Consider the following 19,578-nt stretch of genomic DNA (forward strand, 5'->3'; position numbering starts at 1 on the left):
TCAATTTCATGAACTGGTTCGCCTCTTCGTGACGCTTATCATCGTTATCTAACCAGTTTCATGACGAAAATATCTCTTCAATAAATTCAGAATAATGATATCTTTGCATGCGTAGAAGGTAGAAGGCAAACTAATTAAGAGATTAAATTTCAGACTGCAATACATGCGATGCGTCTCTTTATTTTACGCTTCCTTTTCTGTTGCTCTATCAACAACTACTACTGTCAGGATTTTTCATTGGTAATAAACATTTCAGTGGGTGACAGTGGCAACGAATTTGGTGGAGATTCCAGTAAATAGAAAATAAAGAAACGAAAATTAGTCACAGCTAACGATTGTCTGTTTCTTATGAATTTATGTATAATAATATCACGATATAATGTGATAATTCTAATAATTTTCAATGGTATTTAAATAACGCAATTTAAATACTATTTAAAGAAGTAGATACTTCCAAATCTAATTTCACAGTGTTCTATAAACGACAAACTAGAATAGAGAATACTAAATAAACAATAAAACGCTAAAGAGTAAAATAGAAAATGGAACATGTACAGAACACTAATTAAATAATGGGATAATAAAATACTAAAATATAAAATGAAAAATAGCACGAGTTTGAGGTAGGAAAGAGGCATTAAAAAATTATTAAACAAATCCACTATCCGTTCGGAAAATGGAAGAAAATTTTCGGACAAGAAACAATGGAAATAAATTATTTCATTTCAAGTTACCGCGTTCTTTACGTAATCTTTACTTTCCTACGCTATTTTAAGAATATACTGCTTAATTTTTTAGAAACAAAGTCCACGAAGCATCAAATTAAAAAGCACTTCGGACAATGAACAGTTGAAAAAGAACTCCGGCTCGCTAGTGCCATTTACTCAACAACGTTTGCACGGTACGATGACTATGAAATCGCGAATGAATGACCAAGGAGCAGAAGAGTTTCATCATGAAGAATTGTTCTCTTGTGGCAATCAACCTTGAACAAAATTTCTTACGATGAATTTTCCGAGAAACGATACAAGAATTCTTTTTGCTATTTGTCATCTATCAGATTTGATGGTACATGGATTTGTAGTCTCACTGACGATGGAATTGATGCGCCTGTTCGTAGTAAGAACAAGATAACAATATGCGTAATTTATATCGATTTTATATCCTGATGATAGAAATTAATTTATACACGAATGACATAAATTTTTCAGTCGGATTTTTATGGAGAAGAAACTTAAAAAGATGCTGATTTCACGAAGATTATATAAATTCGAGGACTGCGACGTGATTGGATACTGGTTGATCGTAGTAGTGGACAGTTTAATAGCATCGCAGAAAGTGAGAGTACATTCTACGTAACGTTATGATAGTAGGATCGTCTAAGGACACCTGTGTCCTGCACTACGTAATATTCATTGTCTAATGCATAGTTGAGCAACTCGAGTGGGACAAGAGTGAAATTGTTAAGCTATTTGCACTGCATCCAGTTATCTGTCTACAAATTGAATTTAATTAATTTAGGACAAATATGCGGATGTATATTTTCCAATATTTTCCTATCCTTTCTCGTCAGTATATGAATGAACGAAGTACGAGCGAAAGTTTCATTTAAACTATTATCAAATGATAGTCTCAAGAAACGAAGGAAAAATTATTTGTCTATGAATTGAATTTAATTAACTGGAGATACATTGAAACAGGGATATATGGATTTATATTTTTCTGTTAAAATATTTTTTTCTCCTTTTTCCTTTTTTCTCTCCGTGTGAATTAGTAAACCAAGAATGGAATTGCTCTAAAAATACGTGGCAGAAATGAAGGAAAAATAAAATGCTTTGCAACAGGCCATTATATTGAATCTCAATCACTTTACTATAAATTATATGTATATATAACATGCTTCTTATACATATAAATACAATCTGTATATAATATATAATACGTACGAACAACGTATTTTCGTCTTAATAAAAAAGGAGAAACGATAAAAGAGACAGGAAAACACGTGGCACCACGTCATTTTTCCATAGAAAAACGCAGAAACTCACGACATTTCCTCTGTTAAATACATATATCGTGGACATTAATAATTACTCGTATAAAAAACTCTACTTAGGTCGACGTTATTATATAGAAAATGAAACGTTTTCCAAGCAGTCAGGCTTTCAACGTGGAACACAGTTTTAGTTTTCATCGACGGACCAAAATTCGTTGAAGAACGATCAATAATGATCATACTACCCATTCATTAGTATCTGGACATTTAGACTTAGTACGTCAATTTTTGCTTGATAATAGACACACGAGTAATGAAATGTAAATCAATGGAAAAGATTTAATGAAATATTTATGAATTTAATGGAATTGTAAATCAATGGAGATTAGGTAAATCGAAATGATTCATTTAAAAACTTGCTAATGGTACGCATACTAGTAAACACCGATGAAAATTATTACTAATTTTATTAATGAGTACAGTTCTTTGTAAATATTGTAAATGTTGAAATAATAGCAAGCTTCTGTCAATTGACCTTTTACATAACTAATCGCTTACGTTTAAAAACAAAAACAAATAGAAACTTTGGTGCTTCTAATCTTTATATTATATCTATATTGTATCTTTGAATCTCCATAATATCTTATTTTCATATTCTATTAATTTAAGACTTTGTTTATCTGACTTAAGAGACTTTTGACTTTGAAGATTAGTATCTAGAAATAAATTTGTCGTAGAATATTCTGCTTTTGGCAAGTAACTTCATTGTAACGTTTTATAATATCATAACAGCGATTACAATAAAGAATTAAACCAACGTAAGCTTCTTCTTCGTCTTACGATTAAGTCGCAATCTATCAAGAGTACATAAATAAATGCCCAGATACTTTTGAGCGGTAATATACGTAAACTAGACTTATCATAGTAAGTGATCGATAGTCGGCTAACATAGTTTAGCTACCTTTTCAGTTCGATTAGAATAAGTCGCGGCCAGTGTCCATAAAGGTCAGTGTTGTCGTCACTCGTTAATTAAAAAAAGCAGGAAACTAGAAGTAAATTTGTTTTCTTAATTCTTAATGTTACATCTAACGATCGACAGGTTGTTAATTCGTTGTTTAACTCGTGAACGCTGTTAATCGTCGACGTGAATTGTCACTATATCCTTTTTTCTTAATAAAAAAACAAACAAACAAACAAACAAACAAAAATAAAATAAAAATAAAGAGAAAACAGGTAGAACTTAAGATTTAGAATTGATATAAAAATCGCTGAAACGTCAGAGTGGTTTATTTCGTTAGGCTTACGTTAGCATGGTCTTCTAAGACCAAGAGGTGGAGACAGAAAACGAAGTACGAATGTAAAAATTACAGAAGAATAGTTACTGAATAAAAATGAACAAAAATCCAAGATACCTAACAAATGCAAATTACTTTACAGTCGAATTGTACATTTCAAGTATTCGTTAATCCACCTCTCAGACATTTATCCATTATGTCGAAATTATTTATTATAGCTGTCCTTATTCGTGTTTCTAAAACTTTCGCGTTCAATACTGTACAGCAATAACGAAATATAGAATTAAGGTAGTGAAAACGATCTTTTGGAATGGTAAGAGTCGCAAAGTTCGAGCAGGAGCGTTTTCACAGGCTCTTTCAGCGACGGATACATCGATTATTCGTCGTAGTAGTCTCGCGTTAACGAAAACGTCCTGTAAGCGGTGCTGGCTTTCGATCAACCTTCATCCGTTCACAATCTTCTTATCATTCTTTTGTTTCTTTCTGATGGAAGCCATAATTATGAAGATTTAGAAGAATGGTGAGCTCAGAATGCCGAGACTAATCACATTCGCATAAAAGTTGAAACATTCCAAATTTTCTTTTTATAAAAGTAAGGAGCGATATAAGTGGACTATAAAATGATTGGAATAGAACAATGAATACTTGGAAAACATACAGAACACGTTGTAAGTAAAGACACGAAGGACGATAACGTTAAAATTGTTTAAAAGCAGATGAAGGAATTCAGTGTAGTTGGGTATTTAGTGTAGAACTCAAGGGAAGATGTTAAGTCTATCTTAAATGTTTAATTTGCTATTTGCTATTTATTATTCGTCTTATAAATGACACTCTCGATTATCTACTCTTAACTTGTCTTCGATCTCAAAGGAATTAAAATGAGAAGTATGGGAAGAAACGTAACGCAAGGAAACAGAATACATTCATATACAGTAGAAAAAGAATCGTTCAAATCCCTTGAGAACTACAAAAGAAAATCTATAAAATCATTGTGAATTCTCAGCATTTTGATGAAGAATTAGTCAGCCTGACTACGTCTAAGAATTCCAATATTTTAAAAACTCTACTTTCTCCACGCTTATTCAGCATTTCAAGCTTCACCTTCTTCGACAAACCCAGCCAAACCTCCGACAAACGTGAATCACAAACAGTTGTGATCAAAAGAAAGTTTAAAATTGCAACCTGCACACGCTTAGACTGGAGATTTTTATACAAATTAATATTGTTGAGGATATAATCAAAAGAGTGGAATCTCGATGGAAAAGTGTTATGCGAAGCACTATAGCGTGGATCATATTATGTGCATTCCGTGCAATTTTGCACCTTCCTATAAATGTATAAAAACCCTCAGTCCATGATATACGAGTATTGGTAACTTCGTACTGGATGCTTTTCACCATTTTGGTAACAATCACATTCTTCGAATATATATATCGCCTCTATTCATCGTACTCGTAAAATAGAATTCCGCTTTCTAAAACTCGAATAAAGTCATAATAAAACAGTATCGTTTAAACTTTCTTTCGTCCGTCATTGTATATATATATATATATGTATGCATATTTACAAAGATCAAATGGAAGAATTATGCTCGATTTTCATAAATTCTCAATCAGTAACCATGTACGACGATGTACGAGGAAGCATCGAAATCTTACAAAAGATGACTTTGATCGATGGAATGATCGTTATTATGGTTCGTTTCTCAGGGAGGAAATTGGTTACACGATCGAGACGAGATCCAACGACGACGGCGATGGTCGACGTGGACCAAGCAGAACTGCACTCTCGTGTCATGGCACCGATGGCTAAACGGTGATGGCAGGACCACGATAACGGACCCGACGATCCTGCTATCGGTTGGTTACCGATTCGTCAGCAGGAACAGGATTTCTTTGAACTCGTTGGCGTTTGATTCAATGCGAACCGCTCGCCATCTGTCTGATCCTGGGAGCCATTACCTTTCATCATCTGGTCGTTCTGAAGTATCTGCAAGAAGAAAGCAAACAGGTTTGTTAACGAAGTTGAACGGCAGATTTTCCCTGCGAATTTTGAGCCTATCGTTTCCCTCGTTTCGTACCACTTTTATACGAGCCATTCGCAGAGGCCATCTTTTTGACATTCTTTTCTGCGTCTTTTCAAATTATTGTCTCTCGTGTATCGCACCCACTATTATTATTTCAGCCATCTACGAATCAGAGTGATCGATAATTATGTTCTTTGACATTTGTTTAACGTATTTTCGCCTCGTTGCCTCCCCTTTTCGTACCATTTTTATATTCGCAGACCAAAGAAATTTATGAATGCATTTTTCGAAATTTTTCACTTGTGTCGATTGACGCTTATGTTTTATATATAAATTTCGACAATTTTCTTTAATTTTTGTTTTGCGAAGTTGAACGATGTGGAAGAAAGATGTCAAATAGACGCTGTCACGGCTTTGAATTAATTTCAGTTAACGAACAACAATTAAATATGCACCGTAAGACGATCACCCGGACGCGAAAATGCGTCATTGATAAATCCATCGAGCTTGTACGTATGTTAATGAGGAGGGCAATATGATATTCCATAAATAACTCGGGCGACGTATCTTCGTCAATTGAATTCCGCGGTTAGATGAAGGAAAACAACGGCAGAAAATATCCAATAGAGTATTTTCTTTCTCATGTTTAAGAGCTACACTCGTTTACTTAATTTCATTATTACGTTTTATTCATCGTATTATAATAAAATGATACTCTTCGAACGACGAATTTTTGTATTTTCATTTTGCAATGAAAAGTTTCCTTGAGCTTTCGACTGATTTCAACAAACAATCATTAATAAATTTGACTTGAATTTTATTAATGAAAAATCGTCTATCTTCGTAACAATATCGCGTGAAATTAGTGGTGAAACGTATGAAAAGAATATTGCATAAATAATCGACGATAAAAGTCTAATAAAAAATTACTAATTTTTGTTCGATCTATTAACACGGAATGAAAGATAGTGTCAGTTTCTTTGCGACGATTCTTCAAAATTTGTTCATTTCAAAAAATAATTATAATTGCATAAAACAATTATTTCTTTAACCCTAATAACAACTAAATAATCCGTTAACCAATGATTTTTCTAATGATCTAACGAATCTTCAAAATCCTGGCTTAGTCTAGATAATAAAACAATTTCTTTAAATTAATCATTCGCTACAAAAAAATGGCAAAAAGTTAGCCTTGTAATCTCATTAACAAATAGATACAGAATCTGTCAATCATTTTTACTCACTTTATTGACAAGAAATCGTGCAGCCTCCTCGATATTAATATTCTCCTTGGCCGAAGTCTCGAACCATCCGGCGAAATTCTTCTCTTTACAGTATTCGTCCATTTTCGCCGGTGAATTCACTAGACCCTCCTTCTGCTGGTCGCATTTGTTCGCAAGAAGGACGCAAGGTATCTGTGAACCGTCAGGAAGTTGCACTTTCGAGTCCAAATCTTGTTTCCATTTCACCACTGCGTCTAAGGTCGCGCTTCTCGTCACGTCGAATACTATAAACGCGCCCACTGCTTCTTTGTAATACACTCTCGTCATGTTGCCAAACCTCTCTTGACCTGGACAGTAGTAAACACAAAGTGGACGTAATTATTGGTTGGTGTACAACGCTAATTCAACAATTGGTTGTACAACACTGATTCAACAATTAGTTATACAACATTAATTCAACCATTAGGTGTACTATACCAATTCGAGGATTAGTTATACGATACTGATTCAACAATTACTTATACGATACTGGTTCGATAATTAGTTACACAGCACTACTACAACGATTAGGTATACAATACTAATTCGAGGATTAGTTATACGACATTGGTTCAACAATCAGTTATACAACACTAATACAACTATCTCTTGACCTGGATAATAGTAAACAATTAATTGATTGTTATAATTATTAGTTGGTGTACAACGCTACTTCAACAACTGGTTGTACAACACTGATTCAACAATTACTTGTACAACATTAATTCAACCATTAGGTATACAATACTAATTCGAGGATTAGTTATGCGACACTGATTCAACAATTAGTTATACAACATTAATACAACAATCTCTTGACCTGGATAGTAGTAAACAATTAATTGATTGTTATAATTATTAGTTGGTGTACAACGCTACTTCAACAACTGGTTGTACAACACTGATTCAACAATTACTTGTACAACATTAATTCAACCATTAGGTATACAATACTAATTCGAGGATTAGTTATGCGACACTGATTCAACAATTAGTTATACAACATTAATACAACAATCTCTTGACCTGGACAGGAGTAAACAATTAATTGGTTGTTGTACAACGCTAGTTCAATTGGTTATACAACACTGATTCAACAATTAGTTATACAACATTGATTCAACCATTAGGTACACAATACTAATTCGAGGATTAGTTATACTACACTGATTCAACAATTAATTATACAACACTAATACAACAATCTCTTGATTTGGACAGTAGCAAACAGGAAGGTAGGCTTGATTATCGTTGTTACTGCGTTTGTTTCTATTAGGAAAAAGAGACTTCGACGAAACTTCTGCATAGGCGGTGTGCTCAGTGGCGCCAAGTTTATTTTTACTACTATCCCATTTTACGAATTATTCTTCTACGAGCAATCTCAGTTAAACGACTGCATACGTCATAGATATACATAAATAATTTGATTGTTGTATTATATTTTATGATTAGGTATATGTACACGTATTTTAATTCAATGGCATACAATTTCATCAATTATACATCATACATCGATTAAATAATAAATATATTTGACGTCTACAACGTGGAAATCACTGTTAACGAAATATTCTGTTGCTTTCTAAAATGACATGGGATTTTATGAAAGAAACTAAATTTCGATGATCTTCATCATGCAACATTTCGTTAATATATTATTAGAAGATTATCCGACGTAAAATTTCGCTAATCAATTGCTTTTTTTAATATCACAAGATATATCCGATAAACGACTGGAATTCTAATTTATTCTTTCTCCATAACAATAATCATGCAAAATAAATTCGTTTACCATTATCCAGTCATCGACTTTGAAGTTTTAAAGAAATAATTCATACGGCACTAGGAGTACAGAGATAAAGAAAACAAAAGGAAGAATAAAAAGACGTAAGAAGATCAAAGACGTAAGGATTAACAATTCACGAAAGAAACGAACAAGAAAAAGGGAAGAAGCTTAAAGAAACTAAATAAAGAAAAAAAAAAAAAAAAGAAAGAAGGAGAAGACTAACCTGCGATATCCCATAACTGCAGCCTTATGATCGTGTGCGGGTCCCAGTTCAACACTTTCAGTGCGAAGTCAACGCCAATCGTCGCGCGATAATGTTGCGAGAAGAATTGATGAACGTATCTCTTGATAATGGACGTCTTTCCAGCGCCCAGCTCGCCAATTACCAGGATTTTATACAAGTGTTCTCGTTTATCGCCTAATCCGGCATTCGGCGCATTGTTCTGTGACGACTGTGCAAACAGAAAGCAAAATTCCATTGCCATTAATCGCCAATTCTTCGACAATCTATCGTTTATAAACGATTTCTTGTTGTTTAATTTTTATTACTATGTTTCGACTATTATTAACACCAGACCTGTTAATCATTATTAATATCATTCGTATCAATGTTGAACTTAAATTATAAAATGGTAACGTTGTTTCGAAGAGATAGAATCTTCTTCTATTATTATTCGAAACACGTTCCATTTTTGGAAAATTTATTACGAGGAGAAACTCCAAAATTTCTTTCTATTATTATTATATCGTCGTCGTAACGATTTTTTGACGTTTTAACGACATAAAGAATTTTTAGACCGACTATGTTATCTTATATCTTATTTATTATCAGTTATTCGAATAGCATCCTTGTTGTGTAAAATTCTATAAGTATTATAATTATTTCTTTTGGAAATTTATCCTGTTTGAAGTACGTTGAAGGCACCTAATTTCCTGCTCACTTAGTTGCCTGCTAACTGGCAACGTTGTTTAGTGATTTAAAAAAATTATCCAGGTCGAGTTATAAATAAAGGCTTATTATAGTACTTATCTCAAACACTCATTATTCTCTGTCTGATATTCTTAAACGAATAATACCATTTTTATTACTTTTCTCTTTCTCTTATCTTCGTTATGCAACTATTTTCTTCGCTATTTGACACAATTATACAATAATCATTATGCGTACTCGTGTAACAAAATTAGCATTCTAAAACGTACGAAAAGGAAAAAAGAAAGATTACAATTCACTGTAGTATTTTACTTCGATTCGAAATTAAGCTGATTCTTACGAATATCGCAGAATCTTTTAAACAATCGGTGAAATTTGAAATCGCATATACGTGGTGCATGTAACTTTCAAGTTTGCATTTGAATTGTAATTTCAACTTTACTTGTACGTCGTCATAGAAAGTTGAATACGCGTTAATTTATCTTAATATCGAGTATAATTCGTGAAGATGTTACGTTTCACGATTTCATGCAACGATGTTGCGTCTCTACGTTTTCTCGCAACTTTACTTATCTTATCGAGCTACGAGCAAAGAAGAAAGCGACAAGTAGCAAGTAAAGCACGTAATGGAAGCATAATAAAACGATCCAACAACTCCCAATACAAATATTACCGAGTCTGATTTACGATGTTGTTTTCTCTTCTTAATTTACATTCGTCGTTGCTTTCACTGCACAATATTATTAACTAACTCTAGACACTAACAAACGAACACAATAATAATCAAACATCGAATCACATGATCAATAAAAAGAAAAAAAAGAAGAAGAAGAAAGAAATAGTTAAAGATAATTAAAGAACTAACCCTGCACCATCTCCGATTTTTCGAATTATCTTTCGATTCAGAGATATTCAGAAACGATACAGTCTTCTTGTTCTTCTTTTTCACGCCCATATTGCTTCTGATTAATGTTCTACTTAAAATGCTACTGCAAATGCGTTCAGCCTGACCGATGTTCACTCATTACCAGGTTCGTCTAAACTAACGAGAATCAAAGTTTCTTCGGCATTACGAACCGATAGATGAACTCTAAGCGGATGATTCACCGGTGATAATCATTTTGGAATGTAAATTCGTCAATAGAAAGCTACCGTGACGTACGACAATGTTTTATCAAACGTTACTTAATTTAATTCTCACATTATTTATTTACTTTTTTACTCCTTCAAAAATGTGTAAACAGATGAGCGTAGCTTTGTTCGAATTATCGTAGTTTGTTATATACAAAAGTAATTTTTTATTTTATTTTTATAACAGATTTGAATTACGTTATAAGCGAGGATCATTTTGCTCTAAACGTTTACAAAAATATTCAATTTAGTTGAAATCGTTAGGACTGTGCCAAAATTAACGATCGTAGTTTATCGGTACACCATAATGATATTAATTAATTAATGATATATTTCTGAAAATCGCTAGTTGCTAAATTCTTCATAGCGATAGGATAGTATTGTAACAAATTATAATCTTTTCTGCAAGCAAATAATATCGTAATATGTTATAATCTCTTTCTGTCACGTTCTAATTGTAGATAATTACACATTTCATAAATAATACAGCGTGTTTCCATATTTTATTACTTTTAAGTATTACTTTTAGGAGTTACCATTCAGTATGCTTACACTAGCATAATTTGCTATTATGATATCGCCACCAATTTAATTAATAATAATATCAATTTATAATAAAGTATGCTTACACTACATACTATACTAGCATAATGTGCTATTATGATATTGCCATCAATTTAATTAATAATAATATTAATTTATAATATCATTAATATTAACAATATAATATAATATAAATATTAATGATATCATTAATTAATAATATAAATAATAATTTATTTGCAGCGGTTATTAATCCCTATTTCTGCTTATTAGAATTATAATAAATAAATATACTCAATCATAATCAACCATAATTTTCTTCTCTTACAAACAAGCAAAATTCTACGTCTTAATAAGTAAATTATTAATTGACCAAAGGATTCGAAATTGGAACAAAAAGAAACATCGCCTAATACTAATGTAGCATAAACAGAATCATCGTGTATTCTACAAAATAAAACGACTATTAGAAATATGATAGGTGTGACGTATGGTTACACTCAGCAGGATAATCTGCCATGGAAAATACCGCACGAAGCCGTAACCATAAACTATAGTGTGCTGTAAAGGTAGAAGCCATAACGTTGCCAGTTGTACAATGCTCCATAATGCAGCAACATCGCTATGGTACACTGCGTTTAATGGCAGCTAAGTTTCGTTTAAAAACAACATGCATTATCACACTTAGAAATTTCCTCACATCTGGCGATTTCGTAAGTTTGAAAATTATGTCATCGTAACATCACGTTCATCTTCATCTTCATCTTCAGTTACATCTTTAGATAATAACAAAATTTAATAATGAAACTTTTTGGAGAAATGTCGATGTTAAGATGGAAAGATTTACAGACTTGAACGTTAGAATTAGAATCACAAATTCTGTATAATTCTCTGTGTATAGAGCATGTGCTATAGAGCAAAATAAATATATATTAATTTTAGATAAATATTAATTTTCCAAACTGAATTAAAAGCGCCAGGTTTTCGTTAGAAACATTTAAATTTTCTACTTGAAAAATTGCTTCGTGTTTTCGTTTAAATTACCCGGCATACGATGACAAATACCAATTGTGTATGCTAATCATAAATTATATTTGTACAGAATTGTAAATATTATCACAATATTAAGTCACTATACGTGAAGTAACTAGGCAGTGGAATATTTAAGGAGCTAACTTGGCGCCTTTAAAGAAGATATCTTTATGTTTTGGAATTTTTGCCTGTTTACTAATCGTGAGTAATGTTGACGAGGAAGCCTTACTTCAAATTTTCCACAACTCACCGATACAATATAATTTTCTTCGCGTAGAATTTGGAATTCTAAATTGAAATTTCAATTGGAATTCCACCACGGCGAAATGCTTGCACAAGACCCACAATCGTCGACACATTTTTCTATCTCTTGAAACTTTCATCCCATCCCATTATTCTATCGTGTGCACTAACTGGAAGCGGATAACAGGTGAAGCGCGTTACATCGATCGGAACAGGTGGCAATCCAAAGGATTAATGTCTCTAAGGAATCAGCTGGTTGCCGCAGGACGTCCAAGACTCGTTACAAGCTCGTGTCTTTTGTCATAGAAGCAGCGTACGGCCAGGCGTTATCGCGCAGCAATTTCACGGATCGTCCTCCTTCGTCAAGTCCCTGACGATTGCAACTTGTCTAGAGACGCAACGTTATTCCGCGATGGAGTTGACCATTCGACGAATAAAAGTTACACGAATACTTTGAACGAACAACTTGCAATATTTTCCCTTCGAATAAACACTTTGTGTTTCGCTAACAAACTTGGATTATTCGTTTTTGTACCTGATAGCATCCTCGTGTAAGAAAATTTGATACGATGGAAATGAAACGATGTACAAAGCTGGAAATAGAAACGCTACATTGAAAACTTTCCGTATTTCCGTATTAAACATTCCACGAGAAACAGTCGATGAGAAATAATAAATCAGGTATTCGTTCGACTAATCGTCTTTTCAGCTCTCTATTACGCTATATAGAAGTTGAGATAGAAGACGCCACTGTTGAGATAAAGCACGGCAGGCCACGTAACTCGAGAGCATCGGTCGTTGCAGGGGTTGGTCGAGTGAAAAATACACGGGACAAAAGCGAAGAGAGCGGGTTCGACGCGCGGCAACCGCAAATCCTAACCGCAGAACGAGACTACCTTATGATTCCTGCGTCGTAGGATTACAGGTTTCTACGGGCAAACAGATGCAAAGAAACGTTCGCGGTGTTTTGAAATTGTGTCGGGTGTCGATATCGAGAAAGGGAAACCTGATTATGCAAATGACGACAGGAATCCAAAGAGAGAAAAATATTAGAGCCGAGTACACGAGTTTTAACGAGTATCGAGTTCGGTGTCTTTACTCCAAGTCGAAGAAAGATCTTGTATTTTTGCGGATGGTCGGTTCAGGTTGGGGCAGGTTAGGGGACTTGTTTACGGCCAAGTGGAGTAATTCGCTCCAATACTTTGTACGTTTTAAATATGCAAACGCTCTTTCATATTGTATATAATTGGACTAACGTGGCTAGTGAAATTTCACAACCGCAAATTTTGTGAACTACAAGTCAGAAAAGAGCGAGAATGTGTTGAATGTTCAAAGAGAAAAGCTTCCTAGAAGGAGCGAAACGTAAAGATATTTACTATAAAAATGTTTTAAAAATAAGAAAAAGATCAACAACATTACTGCATCAAAGAAAGAAACCGAGTGAAATATTCCAAAGCAGAAGAGAAGAGAAAACTCAAAGAGAAATGTATCAAAGAAATCGTAGAGACAAAGATAGTAAGAAAAAAAGACACCCAATGCAATAAAACATTCAAACTTAAAAGAGAAAAACGCAGAAATGTTCCCTATAGTGTCACCAAAAAACCAGAAATAAACGAACGGATATAAAAATAAAAATAATAATAATAATAATAGGAATATACAGATAAATAAACTAAATATTGTAATAATAAATATAGACATGTATAAGAGAAAACAAAACAGAAAAATTACGGTCACTATACAAGTTCTCACCGCATATCGAAGCCATATCAAAATAAATAAATATTATAATAAGAAAACTAAACCAGAGGAAGAGCCACAAGAAAATAAAGCAACTACGGTGACCACGCAAGTAGTTTCTCGCCATACTATCCATATTAAAGTACATAAATAAATAAATAAATATTACAATAATAGAAAATAAGAGAAGAGCCATTAAAAGACAGAAAAACTACGGTGGGTACACAAGTAGTTCCTCACCATGCTATCCTGACTGACGACCTTGCTCTTCTCCGCGTTGTCGGCCATCATCGACCCCACAGTAGCCAGGTAACTATCGTGCTGTCTATCGTAGCTCTCGGTATAATCCTCCTCGATACCAGCCAGATAGCCAACTCCAGTCTCCTCGTCGAACGTACCCTCGAACGTGGAGAACGTGTCGAACTTTTTCACACTGATATGCCTCGCCTTCTTCTTCGTTTGATTTTCCTCTCGTTTCTCCTCCTCCGTCACTGACGGCGATTTATCGTCGTCGTCGACGGTAACAGCGATCACTGTCTCGCCCGAATCCGTGTCACGAGTAGTTTCGAACAAACGACGCTGAAAAATCGCCCGTTTCTCCTCCAATAAGGACAATTTTCGTCTAACCTCGCGAGGGGACGATTTTGGTATTCCAGACTCGGACTCGGATTTCGTGTTCAATTTGGATTTTCTAGGTGGTTCGGTCGACGTTGGTTTCGGCGGCTTTTGCTCCGCCCATTTTGAAAGCGCATAGGGAAGCGTCGAGCTGCACCGAGCTTCCAGACGAGGAGATTTCTCCGAGGATTGGGAATCTGCGCACGCGGATAATCGCACCAGGTTCATTCGTCGGATTCGCAGGGTTCGTTCAATGGCAATTTCAGGTGATGATGGTGGTGATTGTCATGGTGGTGATGATGATGATGATGATGATGATGATGATGATGATGTGGCGGTCTTTGAGAGTCGAGACGACGACATCTTCGAACGTAGGTTACAGGATGTTAGTACGTAGCGGTTCAAGTTTCGTATTATGCGGTATGATGAGGATATAGTTGAATGTCAAAGAATAGTAGATGTTGAGGTTGAAATTCAATGGTTGAGTTAAAGCGTCAGGGTTGTAGAACAGCAAGCATGAACTAAACTTCAACTTTGGTGGTTGAGTTAGAGCGTGTAAAAAGATAAGACTCAAGATGGATGTTGAATAGTAATGGGGTTGTGGATGTTGAAGTTGATATTCAACGGTCAAGTTAAAGTGTGAGTGTTGTTAGAAAATAAGACTCAAGATGGATGTTGAACAGCAATGTGGTTGTGGATGTTGAAGTTGATATTCAACGGTCGAGTTAAAGTGTGAGTGTTGTTAGAAAATACGATTCAAGATGGATGTTGAACAGTGATGTGGTTGTGGACGTTGAAGTTGATATTCAACGGTCGAGTTAAAGTGTGAGTGTTGTTAGAAAATAAGACTCAAGATGAATGTTGAACAGCGATGTAGTTGTGGATGTTGAGGTTGAAATCGGAGAGTTAAATTAAATAAAATGTTAGTATAATGTAAAACAGTAAAAATAAAAGTGGATGTTGAGTTATCAGAATTAAGTATTTAATTATCCTGAAGCCTAGATCGAGTACTTGAGTCAGATAGAATAACTCGTTGTAACTTGAGTCGACTTATTCCACGTTAATTATATTTCCTAGTATTGGAAATTCAGTTGAGTTAATTAAAGAGTGGCTGCTCATTGAACTGAAACTAATTAGCTAATAAATCCTATTAAAGTTAAATCGTATTTGGATCAGAGCAGTTAAGTTAATTATTCTTAACACCTCGAATCATGCACTCGAGTGCTAATGGTATTACATGGCGTTAATTAATTTAAAAGATTTGGAAAAATACAAAATAATTAACAAGTAGAAAAACCAAAACCGAAACTAAAACCGCTTGTCGTAGTCTGATGATTTACATTACAACACGTAAATTAATTCCAAGATATTAAGAGAATGCCCGTTTATCATATTATAATGAATTTTCTAGAACTTTCTAGAATTTTCTAGAATTTACGAGCACAATAATGAAACGACGATTACTATAATGTGTATAATACTATCAGTGTCTGTCAGATTTATTAAAACCTAACATAAAGCAGAACCAATTGAATCATATTATTTTAATCCGTGCCATTCATCAGTGACTAACAGTGACATTAATCAAATCCCTCGATCAAAATAGAACCAACCACCATAAAGAACCATAATGCAAAGAAATCTCATAAACTTCTAAAAAGCATTAATTTACCAATTACAAGTTATAGACTCCACTTGATCATCAGTCATAGAGTAACCGTAAATCATTCCATATTATAATGTATTATACATATATGTATATAAATATAATTATATGATTCAATACATGTATGAATGATTGATAGACTATAATACAGAATTTTTATGTACCTACAATAATTGGCAATTACTATTTGATTGACGATTTCAATGTATAGAATGTAAATTTTATACTTAAAATTCAGTACATTCCGCATGCTACACGTACAATGTGCAGCACAAATTCCATGTCAATTCTATGGATTTTATACGCGTACAATTCAAGTTCCATATAAATTTCATACACAAAATTCTATGTATTAGACATAGAACGTAGATATTCCACACATTCTATACAATAACTTTTACATAATATAAGATTCTATTTATATGTAGAATAGAAATTCCATGTAATCTTTGTATGTAAGTAAAATTCTATTCACCCAGAGTACAAATCCCATATAACTCCATATATAAAATTCTCTATGCAGACTAGAAATTCCACGTAAACTTTACACGTAGAATACAAATTCCACGTAAACTCTACGCAAAATTCTCCACATAATGTAAAATGCAAACCCTTCTCACATCCCCCATCCAACATTCCGTACACGTAACTCGCAACTCAACAACCATCAATTTTTCCACGATCCTAACCCAAATCAGGAACCAACCCCAAGCCAGGAATCAATGGACTAAGAAAAAATGAGTGACAGTGAAAGAGAGTGCATGTATGTGTGAGTGCGAGAGAGAGAGAGTGAGAGAGAGAGAGAGAGAGAGAGAGAGAGGGATCGCTCACCGTACTGACTCTTCGTGGAAAAGCTCCTGATGGTTAACGACGGCGACTTGCGCTGCACTACGGTCACCGTGCTCACCGGTTTCTCCGTCGGTTTCTCCGGTTTCCTCGGCTCTCCCTTCTCCCTGTCCACGTCGTATAACGTGTCAGGCTGCTCGTCGGCCTCGTATCCGTCGCGATGGCCAAGCCTCTCGATCTCTTGCCCCTTCCTCGCGGTCTTCGACGGGCTGTCGGAGAGGCTAGACAATTCCTGCGACGATTGGCTCTGTGATCGACTGCTGTCACCACCCTCGGGCGTGTGCCTCGGCTCCTGCTCCGTCGACAGACGAAATTTGTTCAGGCTCAGTTTGCGCACCAACGAGTTCGACTTTTTCTTCTTCTTCTTCAAGACCGTCGATGGACCAACGACGACCTTGCGGTCGTCCTCCTCCTCCACTGAACTCCGCTTCCGACCCGTTTCTGTCGCGTGAGACAGACAGAGGATCTTTGGTCAGAGAATAGATTTTCTTCCGGGGGGATTTTTTTCCTTTTTTCTCTTTTTTTTTCTTTCTTTCTTTCTTTATGGAGTTTATGATAGAGCTCGATGGAAGTGGAAGCTTAAGCTTGATGGTTTATCGGTGAGCGATGGGTTTATTAAAGATCATTACAGGATTTTCGGGGATGACGAATCGATGATTATTGGACTGCGAACTTTTATGCAAACGAATATTTTTGTAAGCGTTATAAGCGTGGTAGATGTTATAATTATCGTAAGATTTATTCTGTGTCGGATATTTCAGGTATTTTTCTATTTTGAATTTCGTGTATTGCGAGTGCATAAAAATCAGCGATCTAGTGCATATAGTTTGTTATGGATTTTATTCAGCTACGATAAGCATGATAAATGTGGTTGCTATGGTAAATGTAGCAGATACGATTGATCGATTAAATAATGCAATCGAGTAGAGTAACAGATACACCGGATACAGTACGTGTAACAGTAGCAGATTACAATAAAATGTTTAAAATGGATACAACAGAGATATCACGTGTATAAATCCTACAAAAGCGATACAGTAGAGGCGCGGTGGTTGCAGTAAGTAGAACAGGGCAGATGTAAGTCAGCCTTGTGAATATCATGAATATATCATAATATATATCACAAATAAATAGCAAAAATATAATAGTTACAGTAGATGTACCAAATATAAAGAAAGAGGGTATAGTAAATATCATTTCCATAGAAGCGAGTACATAAAAATATGGAAAACTATAATTAGCATAGGACATACAGTTGGTATACGAATATAACAAATACAGCAGCTCATCGAACAGATGAGTTGAATACACTTCTAACTGTAGTAACTTAGAATATGTCTAGCTGTCATAGTATATTAGGAGGCGTGGTCCCTCCTGACGGCCAAATCGACAGGAAGGGCTCCCCAGAATACCCGGGGAGTAGACGAAGGAGTGCCCCGGCAGTAATTCGAAGGAGGCCCCAGGACACTCCTGCCAAACGTCAGGATAGCCACCGTGGGGTTTTAGTCGGTTTGTGTCCGACACTGAACACGTGTCCAGCGTGGATTTCCCCACGATAAAAAAAAAAGAGCTGTTATAGTATACGATAGATACATAAAAAGTATTGAATATAACGAATATCATTGGTATAGAAAATATTGTTTAAAATAAATCAAATTGAAAAGACAAGTATTTCATGTGTAATCAATTTAAAATGATTTTATGGATTTATAAAGGAGAAAAACAATCTTTTATAAAGATAGATTTGTCTATCTTTACAAAGATCTTTCAGTAAAGCACGTAATGTGTACATATGTCAAAAGATTTAGTAGCATGTGTCTTTCGTTTTAGCAAGACGTAAATACGTTGAAGAATTTGATAACTGAATGCCAAGTCACCCGAAGCTAATTGAGATTGAGATAGGCCATGAATTACGATGACGACGAAATTCAAGGAGGATCTCTGAATTTGTTACACATAGTCATCTATTCGAATGATCGAAATCGTGGTTCTCACGGTTATTATAACTTTCGCGTATCAGATTCGTATCAGACATTATGTAAATTGGTCTTGAAAGGACGAGCTGGTTCTATAAATCCTTTGTAATTAACGAGAGCTCGTTGGCTTTCAGTAATTGCCCAGCTACCGTGTAGCTATTAAGAAGATTAACATCTTAAGGAATCTGTTCATAGATCCAGAACAGTGTCCTGCCGATTACTTTACGTGTCGAGTATCACAGCGATTAAAATCAGTGTCTGAACAACGGGCAGGAAACTCTATAATCTATTGTTGCTAAGATAAGGCAATTTTATTTTAAAAATCAATAAAGTAGAATATAAATAGAGTAGAGTGTAAACTGTAAAAAGGCACATACGGAAGACTTCAAATATTTTTACAAAATAAGTTCATAGAAATCTATCGATAAAAGTAAAGATCGACGATTAAGAGAAACAAGTAGAATGAAGTAGAAAAAGAAACCACATACCG

General features: G+C 34.7%; 1 protein-coding gene and 1 long non-coding RNA gene across 5 annotated transcripts in view; one reads left to right on the forward strand and one right to left on the reverse strand.

The window, feature by feature from the left end:
• Positions 1-985: 985 nt before the first annotated feature.
• LOC126870149 (uncharacterized) lies at positions 986-3,194 on the forward strand. The gene is made up of 2 exons (XR_007691140.1): positions 986-1,119; positions 1,212-3,194. It is a non-coding gene; the product is annotated as an uncharacterized LOC126870149 (long non-coding RNA).
• Positions 3,173-19,578, reverse strand: part of LOC126870043 (ras-related protein Rab-32) — a 55,310-nt gene continuing 38,904 nt past the window's right edge. For 2 of the 4 annotated variants that reach the window (XM_050627420.1, XM_050627419.1), the window contains exons 2-6: positions 17,098-17,553; positions 14,226-14,797; positions 8,589-8,817; positions 6,562-6,887; positions 3,173-5,280 (exon numbers count right to left, since the gene is read on the reverse strand). In XM_050627420.1, the coding sequence (XP_050483377.1) occupies positions 5,167-5,280; positions 6,562-6,887; positions 8,589-8,817; positions 14,226-14,797; positions 17,098-17,553 (1,697 nt within the window). In that variant the 3' untranslated portion in view covers positions 3,173-5,166. The remainder of the gene's footprint in view (positions 5,281-6,561; positions 6,888-8,588; positions 8,818-14,225; positions 14,798-17,097; positions 17,554-19,578) is intronic. The other 2 variants (XM_050627422.1, XM_050627421.1) reach the window with 1 other exon arrangement.

The sequence above is a fragment of the Bombus huntii genome, chromosome 10 (assembly GCF_024542735.1).
Source record: "Bombus huntii isolate Logan2020A chromosome 10, iyBomHunt1.1, whole genome shotgun sequence".
NCBI lineage: Eukaryota > Metazoa > Arthropoda > Insecta > Hymenoptera > Apidae > Bombus > Bombus huntii.